The sequence below is a fragment of the Poeciliopsis prolifica genome, unplaced genomic scaffold (genome assembly GCF_027474105.1).
Source record: "Poeciliopsis prolifica strain line A6 unplaced genomic scaffold, Auburn_PproV2 SCAFFOLD005, whole genome shotgun sequence".
Classification (NCBI taxonomy): Eukaryota; Metazoa; Chordata; class Actinopteri; order Cyprinodontiformes; family Poeciliidae; genus Poeciliopsis; species Poeciliopsis prolifica.
The window spans coordinates 12,610,332-12,633,236 of NW_026562380.1; the positions used below are offsets into that span (position 1 = coordinate 12,610,332).

The 22,905-nt window shown below is 42.1% G+C and overlaps 1 protein-coding gene across 6 annotated transcripts in view; it reads left to right on the plus strand.

The window, feature by feature from the left end:
• The window catches only part of ebf3b (EBF transcription factor 3b), a 93,882-nt gene that overhangs the window by 56,238 nt on the left and 14,739 nt on the right, over window positions 1-22,905 (plus strand). For 2 of the 6 annotated variants that reach the window (XM_055030088.1, XM_055030092.1), the window contains exons 7-10: window positions 976-1,057; window positions 4,517-4,658; window positions 9,313-9,446; window positions 10,132-10,258. In XM_055030088.1, coding sequence (XP_054886063.1) covers window positions 976-1,057; window positions 4,517-4,658; window positions 9,313-9,446; window positions 10,132-10,258 — 485 coding nt within the window. The remainder of the gene's footprint in view (window positions 1-975; window positions 1,058-4,516; window positions 4,659-9,312; window positions 9,447-10,131; window positions 10,259-22,905) is intronic. The other 4 variants (XM_055030091.1, XM_055030094.1, XM_055030089.1 and 1 more) reach the window with 2 other exon arrangements.

The following is a 22,905-nucleotide window of genomic DNA, read 5'->3' on the forward strand; positions in this document are numbered from 1 at the left end:
CAATCTATGGTAATCCAGTAAGACACAACGATTCGAAAGCCGAGTCACTTTTACAAAGGCAACGATGGCATTGTATATAGTAATAATGGCGCAATGTGATGAAAAAATAAATAAGACTGTGCTGTATTTCTAATCGGAGAAACCGTGGGCACAATGAGTCGGGATCTGTGGTCGATTTCATTGTTTATTCTGTGTGTATGCTTTTTAGCACAATGGCTTACAGCTGAGATAATTTCTTGCCGTGCTTTTCCCTTCTTTGTAAATTTTCCCTCCTTAACTATTTTGCGTCGGGGAGGCTACATCTTGATACGTGCGACTCTAAATTTGCTTTCTTATCAATAAATCCGGCGAGAGAAGAGGGCAGCTTATGTGAACTAAACCAAGCCCAGATCTCACTCAGACGTGACATTTGTTCAGAGACGATTAGCCAGGTTGTAATTTGTGGCATAATTGCCTCACCCACCCACAAGTACAGGGGTGTGTGTACGCATTAGGTGTGTGTGCCTGTGTGTGTGTGGCATTCTGTGGTCCCAGGAGTGTCCGCCTAATTGCCTGACAGGACTATAAGTTTTGTGGCGCGCTCTCACCTTGTTAGGTCCTTTATCCCTGATGCTCTTCAAACAAGACCTGGTCACAGGTGGGCCTCATTTGCTTCCCTATTGAACAGGGGAACTTTAATTGCACAGGGGGTGTCCTGGGATTAAAGAGGTGGGTGGAATATCAAGTGACTTCCTGTATGTTAGTGGCAGATGGGTGTTGGGGAAGACCTGTGAACTCAGGTGAGATCACAAAGAGGCTGAAGCTCCCAGGTTAGAAAATAAAAATGTTGAGATGGATGTGTGAATGCAATCAGGTGTGCCTGCAAAGTTTAATTTAAACATTCTGTCACTTTTTTCCTTCATTCATTTTTAACTTTGGGAACATACCGTAACTAATAGTTTTTTTTTTTTGCTATTCTCTGTTGCTCTTTTTCAGATTCTTCCTAAAGTTCTTTCTCAAGTGCAATCAGAACTGTCTGAAAAATGCAGGGAATCCACGAGACATGCGCAGATTCCAGGTGACTGAAACCTATTTCACACATACGCTCCATTTCTGTCACTGTCTTTCACTGTCTGTCTTCTTTTTTTTTTCAGACACACACACACATGCACAGGTGTAGAAATGTGCAGCTACAGCTGCTACTCTGCACTAACTCACCCTGACACAGATTCACATATGAACACATTCTTATTACTGGCACTAAAGGAGGCAAAAAATTAAAAAAAAAATGGAGGAAGAAAGAGTGAGGGATTTTGTGTCGTGTGTGCCCTGGACAGAATATTTATTAGGGAATACCATCTGACACAAATAAGGATGTAGGATTTAAGAGTGCCATCAATTGTGTTCCTGACAGCTTTCTGAGCCCCGGCGCACAGGGGAGGACGATACAACCACATGTAACAACAGTGTTAACTCAGGATCTGTCTGGCAGAGGAAATGCATACCTTCTTGCGCACTCATATGCGCGGGCACGAACCACATATGGATGCACGCACATAAACGGCGTGCATGTGTTTGCTTTCTTCATGTCCGTCTCTCAGTTTTAAGCCACGTCTGCATATGCTTAATACCAGTCATGCAATTCTAAGTATAGCCAGCAAAAGAAAAAAGTACACGGGTGCAGAGTGATGTTGGTGATGTCTTACCCTCTCACTTCTGATCTGTCAGAGAAGTAAAGACGAGCGGTGATTGACCCACTCCTGATCCATTTATCCAACCGCTCATCCATTCTGCCCCGACATTTCCAACACAAACAGCCCACTAGGTCAAGGTGAGACAGCAAGAGTTAGTGTGATTTGTCCTATCAGGGTTTACTACAAACTACAAGAAGACGTCCATGACTGGCAGCACTATTCAGTGATAGACACATGAGCCGGCATCCTCCAGGAGGAAGCCCAGACATGAAACAGACAAGACAGGGTGTCCCCTCCTGATGTCACCACCATCAGACCTCCCCTGCCTCCTCAAATCTTCCCTCAGGGTGAATGTGGACTGATGCATGACAGCCACCCTGGGTTTTCAGCTTTCTCACATTCTGGTATCAAGAAGGAATCCAAGAACCAACTTTTTGCTCTTTTTTTTTTTTTTTTTTTTGGAGGTTCTGAAATAATAGAATACTTTTTCCATCGTCGATTATGATGATCATAACAGTTAAGATGCCATTACCCCCTAATGGATTTCCCAGATGTTCCTGCATAGGTATTTCTCTGGCCAAAGTTGTGTATTTTACATGCCTTCGACTCTACTTATTACCCCCCAAAACCAGCTGGAGGCCAGAAAGGGCCCAATCCATCATCCTCTGCTTGGCCCAGCTCTGAACCTGCTCACAAGAATGGAGCTCTTTCACTTCCCCTTCTCCCTCCACCTTCCCTTTACACCCCCACCTTTCTGAAACCAGCCCCCCAAAAAAGTACCCCCCTAAATTCCAGCGCCACACCGAGGTCACTTACCGGCGAAGCAAAACCTGAGAGAGGCTCTCTGTTTCCGGCTCAGAAAACACTTTGGCCATTCACTTGCAGGTTTGCTTGTTTGGAGTGCGGTAGCCAAAAAACAACAACAAAAATAAGCGTTATAAAATATGGAGTGTGGTTTGGAATATGATCCTGGTAAAATGTTTGCTGAGTGATGGGGATGGCGTACGGCCTGGCTGTTAATGACTCCGGTAATATTTTAAAAGGAAAGGGCCTGCCGTATTCCGAGTTGGTGGAAAAGCTGATCAATATTTTTGAGTTTTAGTCGTGATGACAGTTTGGGATGTAGATAAATGAAAATTGTATTCCAGTCAATCTCTCTAAAAGTAGGGCATTAAAAACAAAGGAAGGAGTCGGAAAAATAATGGTAATGCAATATTTCCAAGGAGAACAATCACTTCAACAGGTTTGGCAGTACTTACAGAGGTATGCTCCTCACTGGGGAGCCGTCGCTCATTTTCTTCATGTATTAATCTATTTACTTAATTATATCCTACATTGCCCAGAACTGCTTTACATTCTGTCACATTAAAACTACAAACTGCAATGCAATTTATTGCAGTTTAAAGTGATAGCCCAACACAAGTGCAAACTTGTGAGGAGGAAGAAGAGGGATACATAGCTTTTCTTTTTATGAACATATTATCTGAAAGGTTCGGCATGCATTTTTTATTAAGATGAGTAAATACTGTGCAAATCCACCTTGTTTTTGCCGCAATCACACCTGCTTTTTGTTAAAGAATTTTCAATAATTTATCTGTGCAAATTAACTCAAATGCCATTATACTCCATGGAAAATCCATCCCAGTATTTTTAATTTGATTTAGATATGGACCATAGGATATTCCTAATAATGAATATGCATTGATCTAAACCACTCCAGTGTGTCTGGCGGCATTTTTAGGGCCATTGAACCTCTGCCCCAGCCTAAAGTCTTCTGCAACATTCAACAGTTAATGTTCCCATATTACTCTGTATTTACTTCAGTCCATTTCCCATAAACTCCCATAGCACGATATTGCCATCAACATGCTTCATCCTGAGGACAACAAGAGTTTTGATGGATGAAAAACATGCATCTTTTTCCATTCATTTCCCAACTACAAATTGTGTTGTAGTTTTTCAAATGTAATCCTATTAACTCCTCATGGACTTGTAAAACAAATTAGCTTCATACCTGTTTTGATGAAGATAAAGCCAAGGTGGGGTATGATTAGTATATAATACATATAAATATTGGTTGATACATGTGTCTTTCATACTAAGGATACCATCAGAAGTGCTATGATACCTGGCCAGTGGTCGAAGTGTTGACTACATGTAATACGTGGAAATGGATGTGCACAATGAACAGACCGGATGGAATTTTGCTGATAAACTCAATAAATAATTTTAGCTTTGAGACAAATTATGCAGCAAAAGCTATATTTAGGAACACAGATTTTAGCGACACTATGCAACTAAGGAATAAAGATAAGTAATACTAAATTATCAAGGATTCAGGTGTAATTGTAGAAATGGTAGTTTGTGTGGATGTATTTTAAAATGCAACATTGAATTAAAGGACTATTTCAGATTACAAAAATATTAATATAAATATAGATGTAAAAATAATTACTTAAATGAGTACATAAATTCATTTATTTTTCCAATCAAACGGGATAAAAGCTTCTAAAAGTTTGACAAAACTTTATTTCAATATCTCGTTGCACTTAAAACACCGCAGGTTGAACACCAATAACTGTTCAAAAATATACAATAAAGTTAATTTGTAACACTGATTTCTTCAGCTGGCCAAAAATCCCAAATGATAAATTTTTTGGTTTAATTAGGAATCATTTTGGGCATTTAGGCAGTCACTCCACACTTAGTTTGTCACTGTAATGTTACAAAATGGGAAAAGATTCAAGGCTTCATGTCTTTATCTGTATGCAATACATTTTTCAAAGCCTGAATTTTTGCCTTGCATCTTGCTAACCCACGTCTCACTTCCACTCCTCTTGCAGGTTGTCGTATCGACGACCGTCAATGTGGACGGCCATGTTTTGGCCGTTTCCGACAACATGTTCGTACACAACAATTCCAAGCATGGGCGAAGGGCTCGCAGACTCGACCCTTCAGAAGGTACGCCTCCTTATCTGGAAAATGGTAGGCACATTTTTACATCTTATAATTTGCTACGCTGCTTTTTTCCTTAGTTTTTTTTTTTTTTCTTTTTCCATTTTTCAGATCACACACTTATAGCTCCTTTCACATCCGTAGAATCAATAGTTCCTCCATCTTTTTTTTTTTTTTTTTTTCACTTTTTGAGTTGCTTCTGGCTTCCATCCCAACTTCTGTTATGCATTGACGGGAAATACTATGCATTAGTTTTTATCATTCTTGCACTGCGAATGACAACTAATTCAAAAAATGTTATGCTACTTCTACTCTGGTAATGCACCTACATTTGTCCTAAGAGCCACAGTGAAACATGATCAAATTGCTGAAGAATTTGGCTGTAAGGTCAATTTCCTGCCGTTGGAGTTCTGTAGTTTTAGCTGAGAGAGAGTCGAAACAGGGGGAGGAAGGAGAAAGACAGAAAGAGAGAAGGGGGGATATGGAGGTCGACTGATTCTGTGTGTGTGTGTGTGTGTGTGTGTGGGTGGATGAGTGCATGGAGGGGTGGGGTGGCCTATGAGCAAAACAGAACTTACTGTTTTTCTTCCAACTGATTCCATATGATAGACTGATTGCCTTCTCAGCCAAAAGGGAGAAAGGAAGGACCACCAAACCATGGGAAATCCGAAAAGTAAAATGTGCTATGTGTAACCTTTCGACCCTGTGGCCTTCGCTTATGGAAAGCAGCAAACCCACAGCTGAAATACTGTTAAAAAGAGAAGGGGAAACCTGACTTTCGTGCGATTGCTTAGATTTAAATTGTGAGGGCCAATTACGGCAAGGAAAACTGTTTATATATGCCACGAACTAAAAACAAGCTTCTCTGCACATTAATGGGCATTAATGGTTCTGTCACCAAAAGCAAATGTAATGTTTAATATAACAACGACGAATACAAAAGAGAAAAAAAAAAAAAAAAACAACAAAAAAAAAACATAGCAGACAATTAATATATCTCGGTGCTCTGTAGTCCTAGTGGGGGAAAAAGCTAATCTATTTGTTTTTGTCTTTATTAATGACTCCTCTACTGGAGAACAAAATCAAATAATTAAAGTCCTGCCCGGAGCACCAAAGTCATTATGTTCGCTGACGTTCTGTTTGTGTGTTTCACATTTATGACACGATAGGTGTGGATCGCCTAGCAACCAGTTTCTTAATGAGGAGAGCAATTAAAGAGGTTGAGCCCTTGCCTCCGTGTTCCCCTGCTCCCATGAGACCTTCTGTGTGTTGTGTGTGGTGTGTGCGTGCGTGTGTGTGTGGGTTCTTTACAGGTTACCCCAACCCATCCTTTATTCTCCTCTTCACCGCACTCTTCAAAGCGGCAGAGTGACGCCCCGTAAAGCAAGAAAAGAAGCAATTGTCAACCGCCCAGTTGAACATGTCTTTGTCTAATAACTTTAATACACCTTCCCTCTTCTTTAGAAGTTGAGATCTGTTTTTTTTTTTTCTCCTCCCAGGCTCAGCTCTACAACAAACTAATTTATCATGCATCAACAGCGATGGCTCACTTTGTTTTGAGTCACCTTTAACAAACAGAGATGTGGCACGGCAGGACAGGGGAGAGAGAGAGAAAAAAAAAAGAGAGGCAGTTTTATAAAATGTAACTCCAGCCTTGTCCTCTGCAGTGGCTCTGACAACTCGAAGGCAAACAGACAGACAGCGTGCTTTAAATTAGCAACACATTCTTCCTCTAGAGTTCACAGGGCGAGAAGCTTTCAGCCTTTGTGGCTGTCTGACTGGCTGAAGCAGGGAGGCATCCTTTCCGAGCGCAGCTCAGGCTCAAGAAGTGCTGCCCCCTATTGGCATGCGGAGGGGATCGCACCCAGATGACAGTCTGAATCTCGCCATGTGACATTTTTGTTCACTTGTGTGCTCTGTCACACAACAAGCATATTATGCATTCAGACATGAATGTGCTTTGAGGCCGGCTGTCACTCAAACATGTATGGATTCAGGCTCAAAGGTGCATAAACATGCTCACAAATAGCTGAGTCTTTCACACACATCGCTCCCTCCCTCCCAACCCTCACCTCCAAACACACACGCACACAACAAATACAGAAATGCTCTCACTCACTCACCCACACACGCATACACACACAAACATAGACATACACTCATGAGCGCACGTTCCTTAGCTCAGTTTCACCATTATAGAGCCCCAGACAATATAGGAGACTTAGCATAGGGCCTGCAGCGCCTGACTCATTTGCATGCCAAGTGGCTGTAATGCTGTTAGGGTTTATGCAATAAAGACAAGCGAATCCAGACCGCCGGGCCTAAGAGGACAAAAAAAAAAAAAAAAAGAAGAAGGGAAAAGAGGATGGGAGGAAAAGGAATGAGAGAAGGAGAGAGACTGAGGGTGAGACAGCGAGAAAGAGAGACAGAAGAGAGAGTCAAAGGGAACAGATGGCCCAGGGAGAGGTAAAAGGTATAATCCCATCAGCTGCACTATCAACCGACCATCTGGACATCCCACAGCACAATTACAACACATTTCAGCAGGCAGAACAAAGGACGGCTTCACAGGGCCACATCAGACCTGTTTGAGTGTCACAAAACCAGAGCCAGAAGCTCCTCCGCTCAGATCTCGAATCGGCTTTGACGTCCTCCACTGCTAACGCTAATCTGAGAAGAAGGGAAAAAAAGTTGAAAACGGGTAGCAAAGTTGCAGCATGTGGTTGTTTAAAAACATACAATTATTTAGATTCAATTCAAGGTGGTAATTGGACCTTGATTTGTTTTACTTTCGATCCTAAAGTTTGTAAAGACTTAGTAAAGCAGCAGAACATTGCAAACTCCTTCGTCCACTTCAACTGATGTCTATCATCTGCCAGGGTGGGAGGGGGGGCACACTGTGCGTGTCTGTCATCAGATCGCCTGTGCTGACTGTGTAATCCACTTTGCCATGGTCCCCATTCAGCACATGCTCCCCGCTCTGACTGTGCATTGAGACATATGCAAATTTTCAGGCAGAAGGGTGGACGGCTTAGGGCCTCAGTCACTGCCTCTCCATGAGTCCTTCTGCGCGTGGGAGTGAGGCGTGGGGCTGGGGGTGCACGGATGCAGAGAGGGGTGTGATAGATGGGATTTCCGAGGTGGTGTTTGTCTATTCTCGTGTCCGTGTGCGTGTGTGTGCGTAACTAAGCGCAGCCTGTCATAGGTTTCAGGCAGCAGCTGCCCCCCCACATCTCCACCCAACAGTCACCATCAGGCACCCTACTAGCCCCCTCCTCCTTCCTGCCCCTCCTTCCCTCTCTTCGTTCTCTCTCATCCCCAAAGTCAATTTGTTTACAGTAATTTTGAAGGGTGAATTATTTGCTGTAATCGTCCGCACTGATGAAGGTCAGGCCCTTAGAGGGGGCCCCGGCATGCCCATGGAGGGTTGGTCCTCTTTCAGACGCTCCGCTTCGCAATTAAGGAAAGCAAATGTCACTCCTCCAGGCCTCACAAATGAAAATCTGTACGAGGTGATTAGCATGAAGTCAACAGCGCCTGTTAAAGTCAGATTCCCTGTAGTACCAATGTGTGTGTGCGCACTTTATGGGCAGAGAGAGAGAGCAAACATGACCTGAACAGACCCAACAGTAAGGCAAACAAAGGGAGATGTCTTGTCTGAGGTGATCCATACAACAATGGCTGACTGTGATTTACTTACTGGATGGAGGGGATAAAGGAGGTTTAGAAGTGTGCTTGCAGTGGGAGGAGAGTAAGGGAAAAAAAAGAAAACGAAAAAAAGAACAGTAGGAGAACTTGCAGGAATAGTTGCACGCATTTTGAGGAGCGGGAAAACATGCGCATTTCACGCCATATTATAAGATATTGATGAAAATAGATTAAATTTGATATTGCTATTTTATGGCACGCTGTCATGATATTTCTGTTGTAAACATGGTATTTTGCCGAACACCATATTAAGGCAATGCATCAAGTGACAGCGAAAGTGAAGCATAAGATCACTCAAATTAGATTATAATAACAACTCCCACTGTTGATGAATGGAGGAGCTGCACAGCAGAAGTCATGCCAGATGAAAAGCATTGTAATAAACAATGTGAAATGGATTGAATCGATCACAAAAAGGAAAAAAAAAAAAAAAATCTTATACTGAATAATTCATGAGCGCATTTCACGATATGAAACCTGAAACTACACGCAGTGTGCTTTCACTGTATTGTGGAACAAAGGTAATGAAATAACACGAAGCAGCAAAGCTTTAGCTTGTCATTTCCACTTCTTGACTCATTTAAGATGTGTTCAGCTTTAAAATTTTACTGTACATGTCCATGCATGCTTAATCAATTCTGATGGCTACATTTGCCCTGACACATAATTTGCTCCATCAAATCATTTTCCTGGGGAGCTTGGGCGTTTAGCCTTTGTGAAGTGGACCATTTGAAGGGTCTGCTTAACTACACCACTCCACCGGGCTGATAAATGATTTTGATTCTCGTGCCTTAAAGGACAAATCCATCATTTTTTTTTTTTTCTTGGGGCAATTTCCATGATATGTCTTTGTGGGAAAAGACACGCAGGGCTGAACGTAGAGGTGATTCAGTAACGTGTCTGAGAGAAAAGAGACATGTGCTGGAGTGTCAAAGCCTGGGTGCTGAATTTGCTCTTTTCTTTTGTCTTGGATAAGCAGCCACCCCATGCATCAAGGCTATCAGCCCCAGTGAGGGATGGACCACTGGAGGAGCCACCGTCATCATCATCGGGGACAACTTTTTCGATGGTCTTCAAGTCGTGTTTGGCACTATGCTTGTATGGAGTGAGGTACGATAAAACATTTGTTAAAGAAATTCTTCAGGCTTTGTTTTCGTCAGTCAGCCTTGGATGCTGAAACTAGTCCGTAAGCAGGCTTTCAACCTGGTTTTAAACAAACATAAGTTTAGCACGGCAGTGATGATTATTTACATAGCCGTAAAAGTGGTACGCCTCAAATAGTCCTCTGCTGAGAGACGTACTGAGAAACAACAGGTAAAACAAAAATGGCTTAAAATTAATCAAACAATGGTTTGTCAAAAACAAAGTAATATATTGTACTTTTTACGCTACTTCACTTTTATATCAGTTACTTTCATGTGAAGTTTTGTTGAACATGTTCTGTTCTTAGTAAATGTTTCACACAGGCAGATAATTTTTGGTGCACCACCTTCTACCTCCATTTTAAAAAAGTATAAGCCTTTTGTGTAAAATAAACACCAAATGCAATTGTGATTTCAAGGTTCATGAAATAACATCTGCACGAACAGCTTCGAGATTGGAGTAATTTCGGACTAGCAGTTGGCTTCACCTTCCAGGATCAACTAATGTGAATTTGTGTTAAATGACACCAACATATATTTTAACCTTGCAGCATGAATCGCTTTCCCTCTTGCATGGAAATTATGTTCTCAAATGTCGATTGTTTTTTTTGTCGGTAACTCATGATTTCCTCTCGTTTTCCTCTGTAATCTAGCTGATAACTCCCCACGCCATCCGTGTTCAGACTCCCCCTCGGCACATCCCTGGCGTTGTGGAAGTCACGCTGTCCTACAAGTCCAAGCAGTTCTGCAAAGGTGCCCCTGGGAGATTTGTCTACACTGGTGAGTCAGAACCTTCTGTTCCTGTCTTTCTTTGTATTTTACAATCTTCTATACTACTCTATCTCCATTCTGTCATTGGGGTGGAGACCTCAACTATCTATCCTAGCCAATAAGAAAGAGATGCGGCAAACAAGCTTTTCTGGCCGGCTTGTCTCTCTTTTTTAAAGCCTTTCCAAAAATGATTTTGACTGATTTGGATTTCTCCTTAAAAACTATAATACAAGAAGATAAAAGAGATATTTGTTTTCTTGTTCTTCTGCCAGGAGCAGTCGATATTTTTGAAGAGCAGATGTTAACATCACACCATGTTTGTGAAAGAACATGTTAACAGTGTTTTGATATTGTTTTAAAGGCAAAGAGATTACAGAGTTGACATTTTGAACTTACATTAGCATGCTTCCTCAAAATTCCCTTTAAACACCTCACTGATATTGTAAATAGCTAACTCGGAGTCTTCTCAAAATCCAAACTTGTCAAGTAATCTAGAGCCAATTTCTCTGCTCTTGTTAAGTGATCTAGTTTGATGAATGTTAAGTAGCCATGATCAGGTAAGGTATCACGCCAAATTACAGTCAAAACCCTTCAAGATAAATCTTTCTCCCAATCGTTTATATCTGCCATTAAGTATAAGAGAATATGTTTTAGAGTAATTTGCTGAATTTATAAGTCAAGCGTGGTTTCATTTTTTATGAATCAAATAAGAACGTCTATATCTAGGTTAAGTGAATGAGTGTGTCTGAAGTTATTCTCATGTGTGATCAGCATAAATTTGTAAGAGAAAGTGTGGGAAGAGAGGGTGAGAGAAAGAGGGAGCGTGTGTGTGTCACACCGCAAGTAAAAGATCTGATTATCTTGGCTAACAGAAGGAAGTGGTGGTCTTATCTGTCATCATTGGTGAGTAGACAGAGGTTGTGAGGGTCAAAACCTGTCTGACCTGGAAGCCTCTGTCTGTTCCAACTCTGGTGGGCAGAATGAAATGACCCCTCCTTCCCTCTCAGCACTCCTGAGCCTTAAGCAAAGCTCTGGCCTTGAGCATAGCAAGGCCAAAGCTGGGGGCCCAACCCCCCCGGCACCCATCTCCCACCTCCCCCCACCAAAAAAAAAAAAAAATCCCAATCCAGACCTTTCCATCCTGCAGCAGCTGTTTCTCATCAAGTCCCCCTTGCTCTCCCTGATGCCCCAAAACTACCACTCCCCCCCATCCCCAGAAACAGCCGTTGGTCCCCTTCTCCTCCAACCGTGCAGTCTGGCCCAGCTCTCCTGCATTTAACCTCCCTAGCAGGAGTAGAGCAGAGGCCAACAAGACACCGGGATAATGAAACAGGAGTGTAGTGTGACTGCATAAGCGTATGTGTATGTCTGAAAGTGAATGAAAGTGGGGGAGAAAGTGTGAGTGCAAAAGAGTCTATGTGTGTGTGTGTGTTACTAAACAGCCCTGAGAAGGTGTATAAGTTAAGACATTAATGGCTTCTATAGCACCCTAGTGAAAGTGCCAGGTCCCTTAAGAACAGACCCCATTAGTCACAGAGGCTAAGCGGATTGGGATGATTACCATCAGGTTTTACTGGAGAAATGTGTCCCCTTCCCTCTATCTTTGTTGATTTTTCTCCCCCCATTCTTCCACTCCGTCTTCCCTGGCTCCTTCTCACTTCCAGTTAGTATTAAGATACAATTACCCCTGGAGGCAATGGTGGTGCAATTGATTAGTGTGGTGAATTAAAAGCGAAAGTCACCAACAGACAGGTCCAACTCCTGAGCTTCCGTACTCCCTCAGTGGCTCGCCATGATTGTGCGGAGGTGGAGGGTGAAGCTGGAGCGAACAAAAGCGTTAAAAGGCAGCATAATGCTAGAATTAGGTGCTGCTGATTCCATATGTACAGTAATTGTGAGATGAAAAGGATGTTAGCTACTCCTCTCGGAGATTAAAAATCAAATTGCTTTAAAAATGAAACAGCTCATTTTAAAACCACAGTTTTTCTTTTTCTTTCACAGCACTTGAACAAATGGCCTTCACACAGAAATAGATAGGAGTTACACTAGCGGGGAAAGCGAGTGCGATGAAACAATGCTGTCGAATAGGCACCTAATGTCAGAGCAGAGCAAAAAGTCTAGCTATCAAAGCTTTTTGGCTTCAGAATGCAACCTGAGGACTGTGTTGTTTTTAATGTTGTCTTTTTTTTTCATGTTGACTCATTTTTCCCCACCGTCCTAATTGTGGAGATTTAACTCGGTCAATTTAAGAAATTATCACAAATTACCAAGAGTCAACACAGAGGAGACTGCAGTCAATTGGAACAGCGGAGGGACACGTCCTCAGTCAGGTTAGCACCCTGGATCGGCTCCAAAACTCACAATCCATTCTCAGAAAGAGAGGATCCTGTAGCGTATGTCAAATAATCCTGTCGGCATTGACTATTGAATGTTTAAAACACTAATGAGACAAACAGACAGACCATATAAAACTTAACTAAGCTGTGGCTGACTGCTTCAAGGAACCTATTTATGTTCTTTAATTGACACTTTTTAAAGGAGTGAGAAGCTATTTTTGTTTGTTTTGCAGCCTTCTAAAAAAGCTTTGTCCCCTGGAGCTTACATGCCTGTCCTCTGTCTAATCCATGTATTGGTTATCCATTGGTCAGGACAGTAGTGGTGGAACCAGCTGTCAGCAAGGTTGTGGAAAATCAAAAGGAGAAAGTTACGGCTGCACCTGAGTCGATATTTTATTTTGCTTTACACTTTATTAGGCATGGGAAACAGCGGCAAAATGGGTTTAATCAAATATCTTAAACAAAGAGTCCCAATTTTAAGCCTCATTTGTTGCCTCCCAACCTTTTACTGCATACTTATGGAGCTGTGTGAAGGAGTAAATCATAAATAAAAATTTGACTGTACAATTCCTCCAATTTAAACTCCTAATTGCATCTGGGCTATTGTTGTATATATATAATCTTTTTTTTTTTATCTCAGCCAAGTTTCCATGAAGAACTCCCCTCCAGGGCCAGCGATGATGCAGGCCTGTGGTAATATGGTTCTGCAAGCAGTCCTAACACACTCAGCCGCTATTTATCCTAATCAGTGACATCCACATAACCAGGATTGCTTAAAATGAACCCCTTCCGCGCCCCAGAAAACGCACATTTACCGGGACCCCATTTGTCATGGGTAAATTGAGGGTCAGTAAACTTCGCCTGTATCCTCCAGTGGGGATCCAGGACATGCATCATAACGTTAGGAGAGAATGATTGGCGAAGGCGAGCTGTCACATATTTGTCAGGGGGAAGGGAACATTATTTGCTAATTTCCCAAGCTGGGCACTGACAGGGTGCTTCGTCTTCAGACCTTTGGTGACCAGCATGGCTTCCTAGCTATTAGTACAAGTCAAGTGTTTTTTTCTTTTTTTTCTCTCCTCCCACTGTAAAGCGGCAGTAATAAGAGCCATTCGTTCGACCTCACAAGACTGCAGCACACTGGGTGAAGGATTTTGGATGAAGCAGATGCCCCCCTTACAGAGAGTTGCTCTTGCCAGGCCTTAGTTGTGGCCAGACAGCCTTGAGGGCTGATGGATCACAAAGTTTCCTCGTCAAGGTGACGCTATCGACTCCACTGCACCAAAATCTGACAAAATGGGTATGAGGCAGTCATTCATCAACATAAGGACAAAGGGGTCATGTGTGCTTCACTCAATACCGTTGGAGATCAAGAAATGTCAACCCTGTGTGGGAATGAAAAAAGGAAGCGATTGAGAGTCCTGAAGTGGGTTCTCTATACAGATAAAATGTTTTCAAGAAGTATTCATACCTCGTTAACTTTATTTTTCCATTTTGTCAGAAAACAAAACCTTGTTGAGTTCAATTGGGATTTGTATGTAATAGACCAACAGAAAACAGCACAAAATGTTGAGGTGAAAAAAAAAAAAAAAACATGCATTGTTTTAGAGTACTTTAGAATAAATAACCTGTTAAAATTTAAAGCAGGATTAGGTTAAAATATCATCATATGAACATAGAAGGATTTTGCAGAACTGCATGAACGTCCACCTAAATTCAAAGTCAAACTTTAATTGTTACGGCAGCCAAAAGGCCCGAGGTTTCACTGGAGGAGCTGCAAAAATCAACAGGTCATGTTGGAGAATCTGTGGACGGGTCAAATATAAGTCGAGTGACAGACACATACCACATAAAAGACTTGTAGCTGTAATATGAGAGACATGCCATTAAAAATATTGAATCAAAATGCTATCAATACAGATCCATACCACACTTTTATTAAAAAAAATTATCCTATGAAATTTTGGCTGCAACCTGTCAAAAGATTAAAAAATATATGGGTATAAATACTTTTGCAAGGCAAAATACACATCAACTAAATGTTTTAAATCTATTAAGCCAAAAAAACCACATGCATGTACAATGGATTTCCCTGAATCTTAACAAATAGCCCTATTTTCTCCAAACCTATAAATAGTGCTATCCAAAAATCAAACACTTCATGCTCCACTCGTGGAAGGCGGAACAAAATGCAGTGCCGTTCTTGACCCTCCTCTCTCCTGAAAAAATTAAATAAACAACCAAAGACATCTTTATCGGCACACATCAGACAGGGTCCTGTGCCGTCCAGCTGGTGAATTGAGCCTATCCTCTCCGCCCTGCTGGCACTTTGAAGTCCCAGACTTACAAGCTGATTAGATGGAGAGCTTCCTTTTCATTTCCTGTCCTGAAGGGTTGGGTTTGGTACTTGACTTGCGAATGGTCAGTGACGAGGTGTGGCCTACTGAAAGATATGTTATAATCAAAGACATTCAAGGAGGTATGTAAACAGATCGGCTTCTGAGGAGGACCTGCAAACACACAAAATACTTCATACATCATTTGTGTATTTAGAATCTGCTCCATGCTGGCTTTTGGAACCTTCCTCCAAAGCCTATTTTTAAGACGAAAGTCAGTGCAGGAGCGAGGAAAGGATGACACAGGCATTTATAAATGTCATCTCTGCAGTGAAATGGGTTGTAACCAGTTGGCACAACAGTTTTAGCATGTGTCAAGGCGTGTTATCCACCAACCATCGCCATACCTGCCTGTCTTATTACAACTGCTGGTATTTAGCGCGAGCTCCACAGGAGTGGAGCAGACACTCATTGCCAAGTGAGATGGGCCTGGGCTTGAAGGCCTTGTGAGCTTGTGTGCATCACGACAAGGTTCCACAGAGGAAGGTCCTTGTGTCCAATTAGGGGGTTGATGTGACACGTGCTCACACTCCCCCACTGTCAGGCAGCTTGTCAGGTAAGCTTTGAGAAGCACACTGTGGCATTATTCCACAGCGTGTTATCAGCAAGTGACCTGTGAAATCCAGCTTCAGGAAATTGATTGAAATAAGTACTCGCGGTTGAGCGTGTATTTTCACCCATTACTTGTTTCTGAAAGTGGTTATCTTTCAGAAGCAGGAATAAAAAAAATGAGAAAAAAATGAAGGTTTTAGTGTGTTTTTTCTACCAATAAAGAGGGTATGCATTGATTTATTTTTAATTGGCCCCACTCTTTTGTTTAACTGTTAGCGGATTGTTTGGTAAGAGAAAGTCGTCACCAAGTGGCAGCATTAGTTTTTTATCAGACCGGCAGAAATATGTTATGTTCTCCTTTCACTGCCTACCCTTCTTGCCCCATTTTCAGGCATGATCCAAACCCGACGGGCTTTAAAGGAACTCCAGCCCCCCACTACCCCCATCCCCTCTCCTCCGCTGCCGCTTTTTGATTGAAATTCATCGGCAAGTTTATTGAGAAATGAATGAGGGAGGCAGCGCGGTATTGACTTTGAGAGGAAAACACAACTCATCTTGAATGAGAGGGAAAATTCACCCGTAATTTAGCCGCCATCGATCCATGCCCCGTCCATGTATTGATCTTCATTTTACAATATTAATTTGCGCTTGCAATCAGCTGTGAAGGGAGCCCATTTGATTTCTGCGGGGCCGGTAATGTGCAAGAGTCCACTGACGTCCTCGGAGAAGAGCCACACATGCTTTAGATGTCATCTAAGAGGATTGAACAGGTGTCTCTGGCACCTTTCTAATAACACAGCCAATATGAAGGGATCTGAAATTATGGATGTGCGATCTGTAACATTGCTCCCTTTTAACCGTGTTAATTACATTTTATCTGTTGCAGGGGCAATATCTGTGGGAGACTGTAACTGTCTAGCTTTTTTCATCTGTATTGGCTCAAAGTTCATGAAATTTCAATGAACATTGATCTGTCTCCATTGATTTATCTTAACTGCAGATCTTTGAAATTTTAATTTCCTGTTCATCTCGAGACTGCTGGAGATGGAATCACTGAGTGGTAACTGGCTGCAGTGGATGGAGATGATATGGTCAGTGTTGAAACAGATGAGGTTTGCTTTGCGTGGGCTTGCTGTGAAAATTTCAATTTGGCTTGGTTTGGTTGATTTATAGGTTGGTTTCCACGTCTGTGTGCATGTTTTCTACTCTTCCAAATGGAACTTATCTATTCTGAGGTGCAGCAGCATGACTTCTGATTTCTTTGCCCTCCCTCTATGCACAGCATTCAATTTTAATTCCTTGAAGTTACCACGGACAGTTATTCACCCTTTCTGCAGTGCTTTGTAATAGTATTCAGACCTGAGATATTTTCCTGTGCTACCATGTTACACGGCCAAAAACATCAGAGTATTTTCAAATCTTACAACAGAATCTCAATTGGCTTCATGTCTAGGTCATTCAAACACATGGACCTGATTTGGTTTAAGCTATGTTTTATTGCAGCATGTGTAACATTTGGCCTCAAATAGGCTCTTCTCCAAGAATGGTCTGTATTTATCTTCACCCATTTCCCTATTAGCAATGATCAACTGAAGAATAGCATATCCACAGCATGATGTTGCCGTCACTCTTTTTCCTGGTTCTTTGTGGGTATGGTGTGTTCAAGGCAATCTGCTGTGTTAGTTTGTCTGCCACAGACTGTTTTGCATGCAGTTACATTTTAGTCTCATCTTACATGAGTGACTTTTTCTATACGGTTTCTTGAAGCAAAATTAAAATTGGACTTGACTTTCCTCTCACCACTTTTCCATAAAGAGTGGAAAGAGAAAACTCGTAACTTCCCTTTCAACTAATTGCCCCCACCTGAGCAGTGTATTTTTGCAGCTCCTCCAGTTAGCATGGGACTCTTGCCACATCTTGGTAATTTTACAGTAGCACCATAGACTTCCCGACCTAACACTAACTTTTAACAACTTCATCCTTGACCTGTCAGTTGAGTTCATTACTTTTCCTAATGTTGTTTGCTCACTGATGTTCTCAAACAAACCTCTGAGGCACTCACAGGAGACCAAGATTAAATTACATTAATTAATTGGATTAAGTGACCTTTTAAGGAGAGGATTGATTGCATTGGATTTTATTTTAGAGTATCAGAAGAAAACTTCAGAAAACTATATTTCTATACATTTTTTTTTATTTCATGCACTTCTCTGTGTTGGTCTGTTACATTAAGTCTTAATAAAATACATAATTTTTTGGGCTGTAGCATGATGAACTGAGAAAACTCTCAAGGGCTATGGATACCACAACAAGACACCAAGTAATTCCTGTATAGTGGTGAATTTTAGCTGGAAGAGGTCATTCTATGTGATGATAGATCTGCATTCGCGTAACAGACTACAGGTGCCTACAGGGCTTCAGTTTGACAAGTCACAAATGCAATAACACTTGAATGAACTTCTTGCTTGTGCTGTTTATCTGTCTCCCCCTTTCCAACTCCCACTCCACCTCTAATTTGTGTTAAGGGGGGAAAGAGAAAAAAAAAACTGCTCAATGGTGTAGGAGGAGTGGAGATAAGCTCGAAGCAGTTAAGTATAATTAGCGAAAGTAATAGCTGGCAAATGGCAACAAGGCTAGGTTTTTATCTCCTGGAAAGATAGAGTTATCGTAATAAGCTGTAATGGCTGGCAGGAATGCTAGTACTCTGTGCAGGCTTCCATTCAGGCTCGTAGACTTAACAAGGAACAATTTCCCTTGAATTTACTGCTTTGCTCAAACATTTCCCTATGTTTATACCCTGATACTGTAAGTCAATACACGTGTTCACTCCACTTTCATATAGATTGAGGGCACACACTGCCGTATTGCCATGTAAGCACTTCTGGTTGCCAGCATCGGCCATGTTCTTCTGTTCCCTCAGAGCGGTTACTCATGTCCCATTTCCAGAGAACACGGAGAAGTGAGCAGCGGACCACACTCATATGCCATGTACAAGCGATCCACTCTACATTTTAAGTAAAGTGGCGGTGACTGAGGCTGCTGAAGGACCTCTCGCAGAAAATGAAGGGAAAAGGGGGGGAAAGATTGAGGCATCAGATCAAAATAAGATTGGGAAGCGTGCATTCCAGGAGAGGAGGAATTCAACTGAAGGCCTGCGACGGCTGCCAGTGCGCATGCGGGGCTGTTCAAAAGGAGGAAACGATACGGTCGCAGCTGCACAAGGAGTCAAGCATTCCATTTCTTCATATTCTGAAACACGATCATTCGGTCTCTTGAGAGAGTTGCTGAAATAGTCATAAAAAATATTCTACTTCCCAATCTTCCAGACGGTCCACAGTAAGTCTGCGCATTTTGCCACTTACCATGCTAATTCTGCTCGCATGTGGCCATAATTCTTTAAGTTATCAGCTGTTAAATTTGAAACATATTTGCTGTCACATTCAGTTAGGAAAATTTCTATCATCCTGGAAATTAAAACACGAAGCATCTCTGATCCAGGCAGGGTGAACAGATATAAAGAGTATAATTGAACAAAACACGCAACCTGTCGAAATCTGTGCAGAAAATGAGAGAAAATGAAAATTCTATTAGTGTCTAATGTTCCCTCCTCCCCCTCGCCGTGCGCTCTTCATCTCTCCGGCAAAGTATTCAAATGCAAGCCCTGCCTTACCTCCCCGTGTCTCTTTTTCTCTAATTATCCATGAGGTCAGTAAGCAAAATGGGGAAGAAGCCAGGAGATCAATACAAATTATCCCTGAGCAAACCAGTGCTGACAGTTTGAATTGCAGCATATGTTTACCCAAAATCAGGCAATTTATCTTAATATCAGGCGAGTAATGCAGCAGGGGTGAGAGGTCACACAATCTCTCCACCTCATAATTACCCGCCTCTAAAACAGGAAAGTGGTATTGATTGGCCGCGGGCCGGGAAGCGGGCGTGACTGGAACGTGCCAGTGACCCCCACCCCTCCCGCTCCCCGACACCCACCCTCCCCTATCATACCTCCCATAGTTCTCTCTGTCCCTCCGCCTCCCTTCGGCTAGACTCCCCACCCAGCGCAGGATTTATGGGATGTGTGTGGATGGTTTCGTGTTTCCTCGAAGCGACTCAGAAGTCTTACAGAAGGGGTAAGAATGGGTGAAGGGAGCGAGGGAGTGTAATACCGCTTTCACTGTTTATCATTGGAAGGTCAAGGAGGACTAAACAAATTTTGGCTCTGGATCATCGCACCACTTTATTGCAGCACAAAGTTTATGAGTGAGAAGAAGTACATGACGAGGTGTTGAGGACTGAAGTCGACATGGGAGGTGAAGAGGGTGAAAGTGTGGAAACGTGCACATCAAAGCAGGAAAATGTAAGGAGAGTGGTCCCAATGATTCTTGTAAAAGCCCAGCGGATGAAAGGAAATCTTTGCACGGAGGAGAAAAGAAAAAATCTGCGGAGCGGTGCAGCGACTGCACATTTATTGTCCAGATTGAATATAAGTGCTCAGTATATATCATCAGCAGCTCTTACAGGATTATTGACATTGTCTGTGTCTGTCTGCGCCGGTGTTACAAGCTATGACTACAAAACTGTCAACTCATCAACTGACAGCACCGTTTAGCGCTAATGCAAGTCTCCATCAGCTGTCAAAAGCATTTGCATGAAATCAATAGCAGATGGCGGTCTATGTCACCAATTTCATTACGCCAGGGTTGTTACAAAGATCATCTCCATGATAGATGAGACGGCGACATGCCGGCATGGGGAGATCATGCCTTGTGCTGGAACTGGGACTTCACTGAGTTCTGACACCAACTGAGACAAGTTTTAATATATCTTTTTTTTATTTCTTCGGTCTGTCACCAGAGCGTGGTGCCAACTGAGTCCTCCAAATCACATTCATTGCAGTTCTTAGGCCGGCATTTACAGTAGGGCATCATTATCATTGGAAAGACATGTCAAAAAGTCCGCCTCTCCCGTTCTCCTTCTTGTTCTGTAATGTACATCTGTCCGGCCGAGTTCCCAGCATGCCTGGCGGGTTCTGCAGGCCCCAGCTGAGGCAGAGGACAGGAAAGCGTGATGTATCACCCTGAGAGAGCCCACTGACAGCCTCTGATGATGGATGGCCTGATTATGGAGTGCTTTTTACACATACACAATTTACATCACACTGAGCAGCGGGGTCTGGCAGGGCCGTCGAGCACATACGCGTTTTCCACACGGGGCACGGGCGTTCACACGCTTGCGTTTGTGCACATACACGCCTGCACGGGTCTGCCACAGTGCATGAGATAAGGAGGGGAGTGGAAATAACAAAAGAAAAGGGGGCAAATTCCTCACTACAGCCTTGTCATGTAAGATCAATATGGCAGATCAATCCTTTATTAAGGAGAAGATGGCTTCTCCCCCTACATTCCGAAGCAGACCTTTGTCGTTTTGCGACACATGATGACATGTCAAATCAGATTTCCAGCAGTGTATGTAGCTGTGGCGGGGGGTTTATTCAGGTGTGTCTGCACTGCCGGGTTGAATACCACTGTATTTGTAAGCTGGATCTGTGCTATCGATTAGGGCCCCCACATTGTCCATGCTTGAGTACATAATTGCTGTTTGACCATGCTTGAGCTGGCAATTACTGTATTCAGCATTTAGCACAACTGCTGCATGTGTTCAGTTGCAAGAACAAGTTTGATTGAATAGGAAATTAGTGTCAATATCAAACGTTAGCATTGAAAATCCCATTTCAACCCATAAACCTAAATCTAAGCTCTTGACCCCACATTACTGAGATGCAGAGCATCCAAATTGCTTCAGTGTTGTATAGAAATAGCAAAGTAGAATGAATTTTTAGCCCTTGAAAACAGAACCACACTTTATAACAAAAGGGGTAAAAAAAGTAAGCAAATGTTTATTCAGTTTACATATTTTCAATGGCACGAAAGCACCAATGTTGTCAAGTCTTAAATGGCCCAGAATAGTATGTTGAGAATCACTACTAAACATTTAAATAATTCATCATTATAGCCACCAATAATTGTGCAGTTGGATCTAAAACAATGCGTTTGTTTTTTAATATATTATTCAAGAATCTTTCAGGTAAACTAAAAAAAAAAAAAAAAAAAAATGATTAGACATAGTTTGTTACAATGAAAATAAAGAATATTACTAATCATCAGTGTATGTAAGATACATTTGTTTCTATTTTAAGCTTATTATTTTTAATGTGTTTATTTTAAACTATTTTCAAGTTGTACATGCTAAGTTTAAGAATGGAGCATAAAAGCAATTTCCACTGCAGAACTGATTACTGTTTATATCATAACACATAAGTGCATATTTGGTCACATGTGCAAAAATAAAAATAGATAAAAACTGTAATATATCAGTGTCATGAAGAAGTGCATTGTTTCCAGTAATTTTTTTACCCACTGCCATAATTAGTTGCAAACAAATAAGGCAGTAAAAAGCGGTAGGGATAAACTAACTAAACAGTCCTTAGGTTATGACTTCTGTGTTTACTGTCCATGACTCTTTGTGCTTGAGATCACTTGTTTAAGTCCTTTTCCTGCATAAGCAGCAAGCTTTGTATAGACCAAAGCCCAGTCCTAATCCAGTAGAACTTAATTTCTAGTTTAAGAGTTTGGGTCAAGGTTCTGGTGATGGTCATGGTTAAGTACAAGTGAAATTACTCAGATGAATAAAAGTCAGTACCATGCCCCAATGACAATAGGAACATGAACTTGAGTGTGTCTGTGTGGTTGTTTTTGTGAAATTGTTGGGGGTTGCGTTCACTTGCTTATAGATTCAGCAGGTTCAGCGAGCTGTGCGGTGTTAATGCTGAAATTACATGCTGAGTAATGAGTGATGGGCCAAATTACAGGCTGAACAATGAATAGAGGCAGGCAGCTCTTATTAGTCTCCATAGAAAGCCATTGATTTATGAAGCGCCTTGCTCGGCGGAGTTACTCTCCTGAAAATGATATCTACATTGAGAAGTGATGTTCTCTATTAAGCCATTCTTTCCCCTTTTGCACTGCTCTCCTCCTTCCTAACCCTCCTCCCCTCAGCCTCTCTCTGAGTGTACACGATTGTTTAGAATCAGGCGGAGCTGTAAGGAAACCTTCAATTACCCATTAGGACTGTCAGACATAAAACGCCCGGCTCTCACCAAAGTCTGGGTTATGATTCATTTACTTTGTGCCTCTGATTCATCGCCCAATATGCCTCATGCCCCAGATTACTGTTTGAGGGGTGGGAGAGATTAATGGCTCCATGGGATCTGCCACCGTTTTTCAAGGGCCCAGTGTTGCAGTACAGTTGGTGCAGAAGGGTGAAATGACAGCAACTTACACTAGATCAATGTGTGGACAGTCTTTCACAGATTATT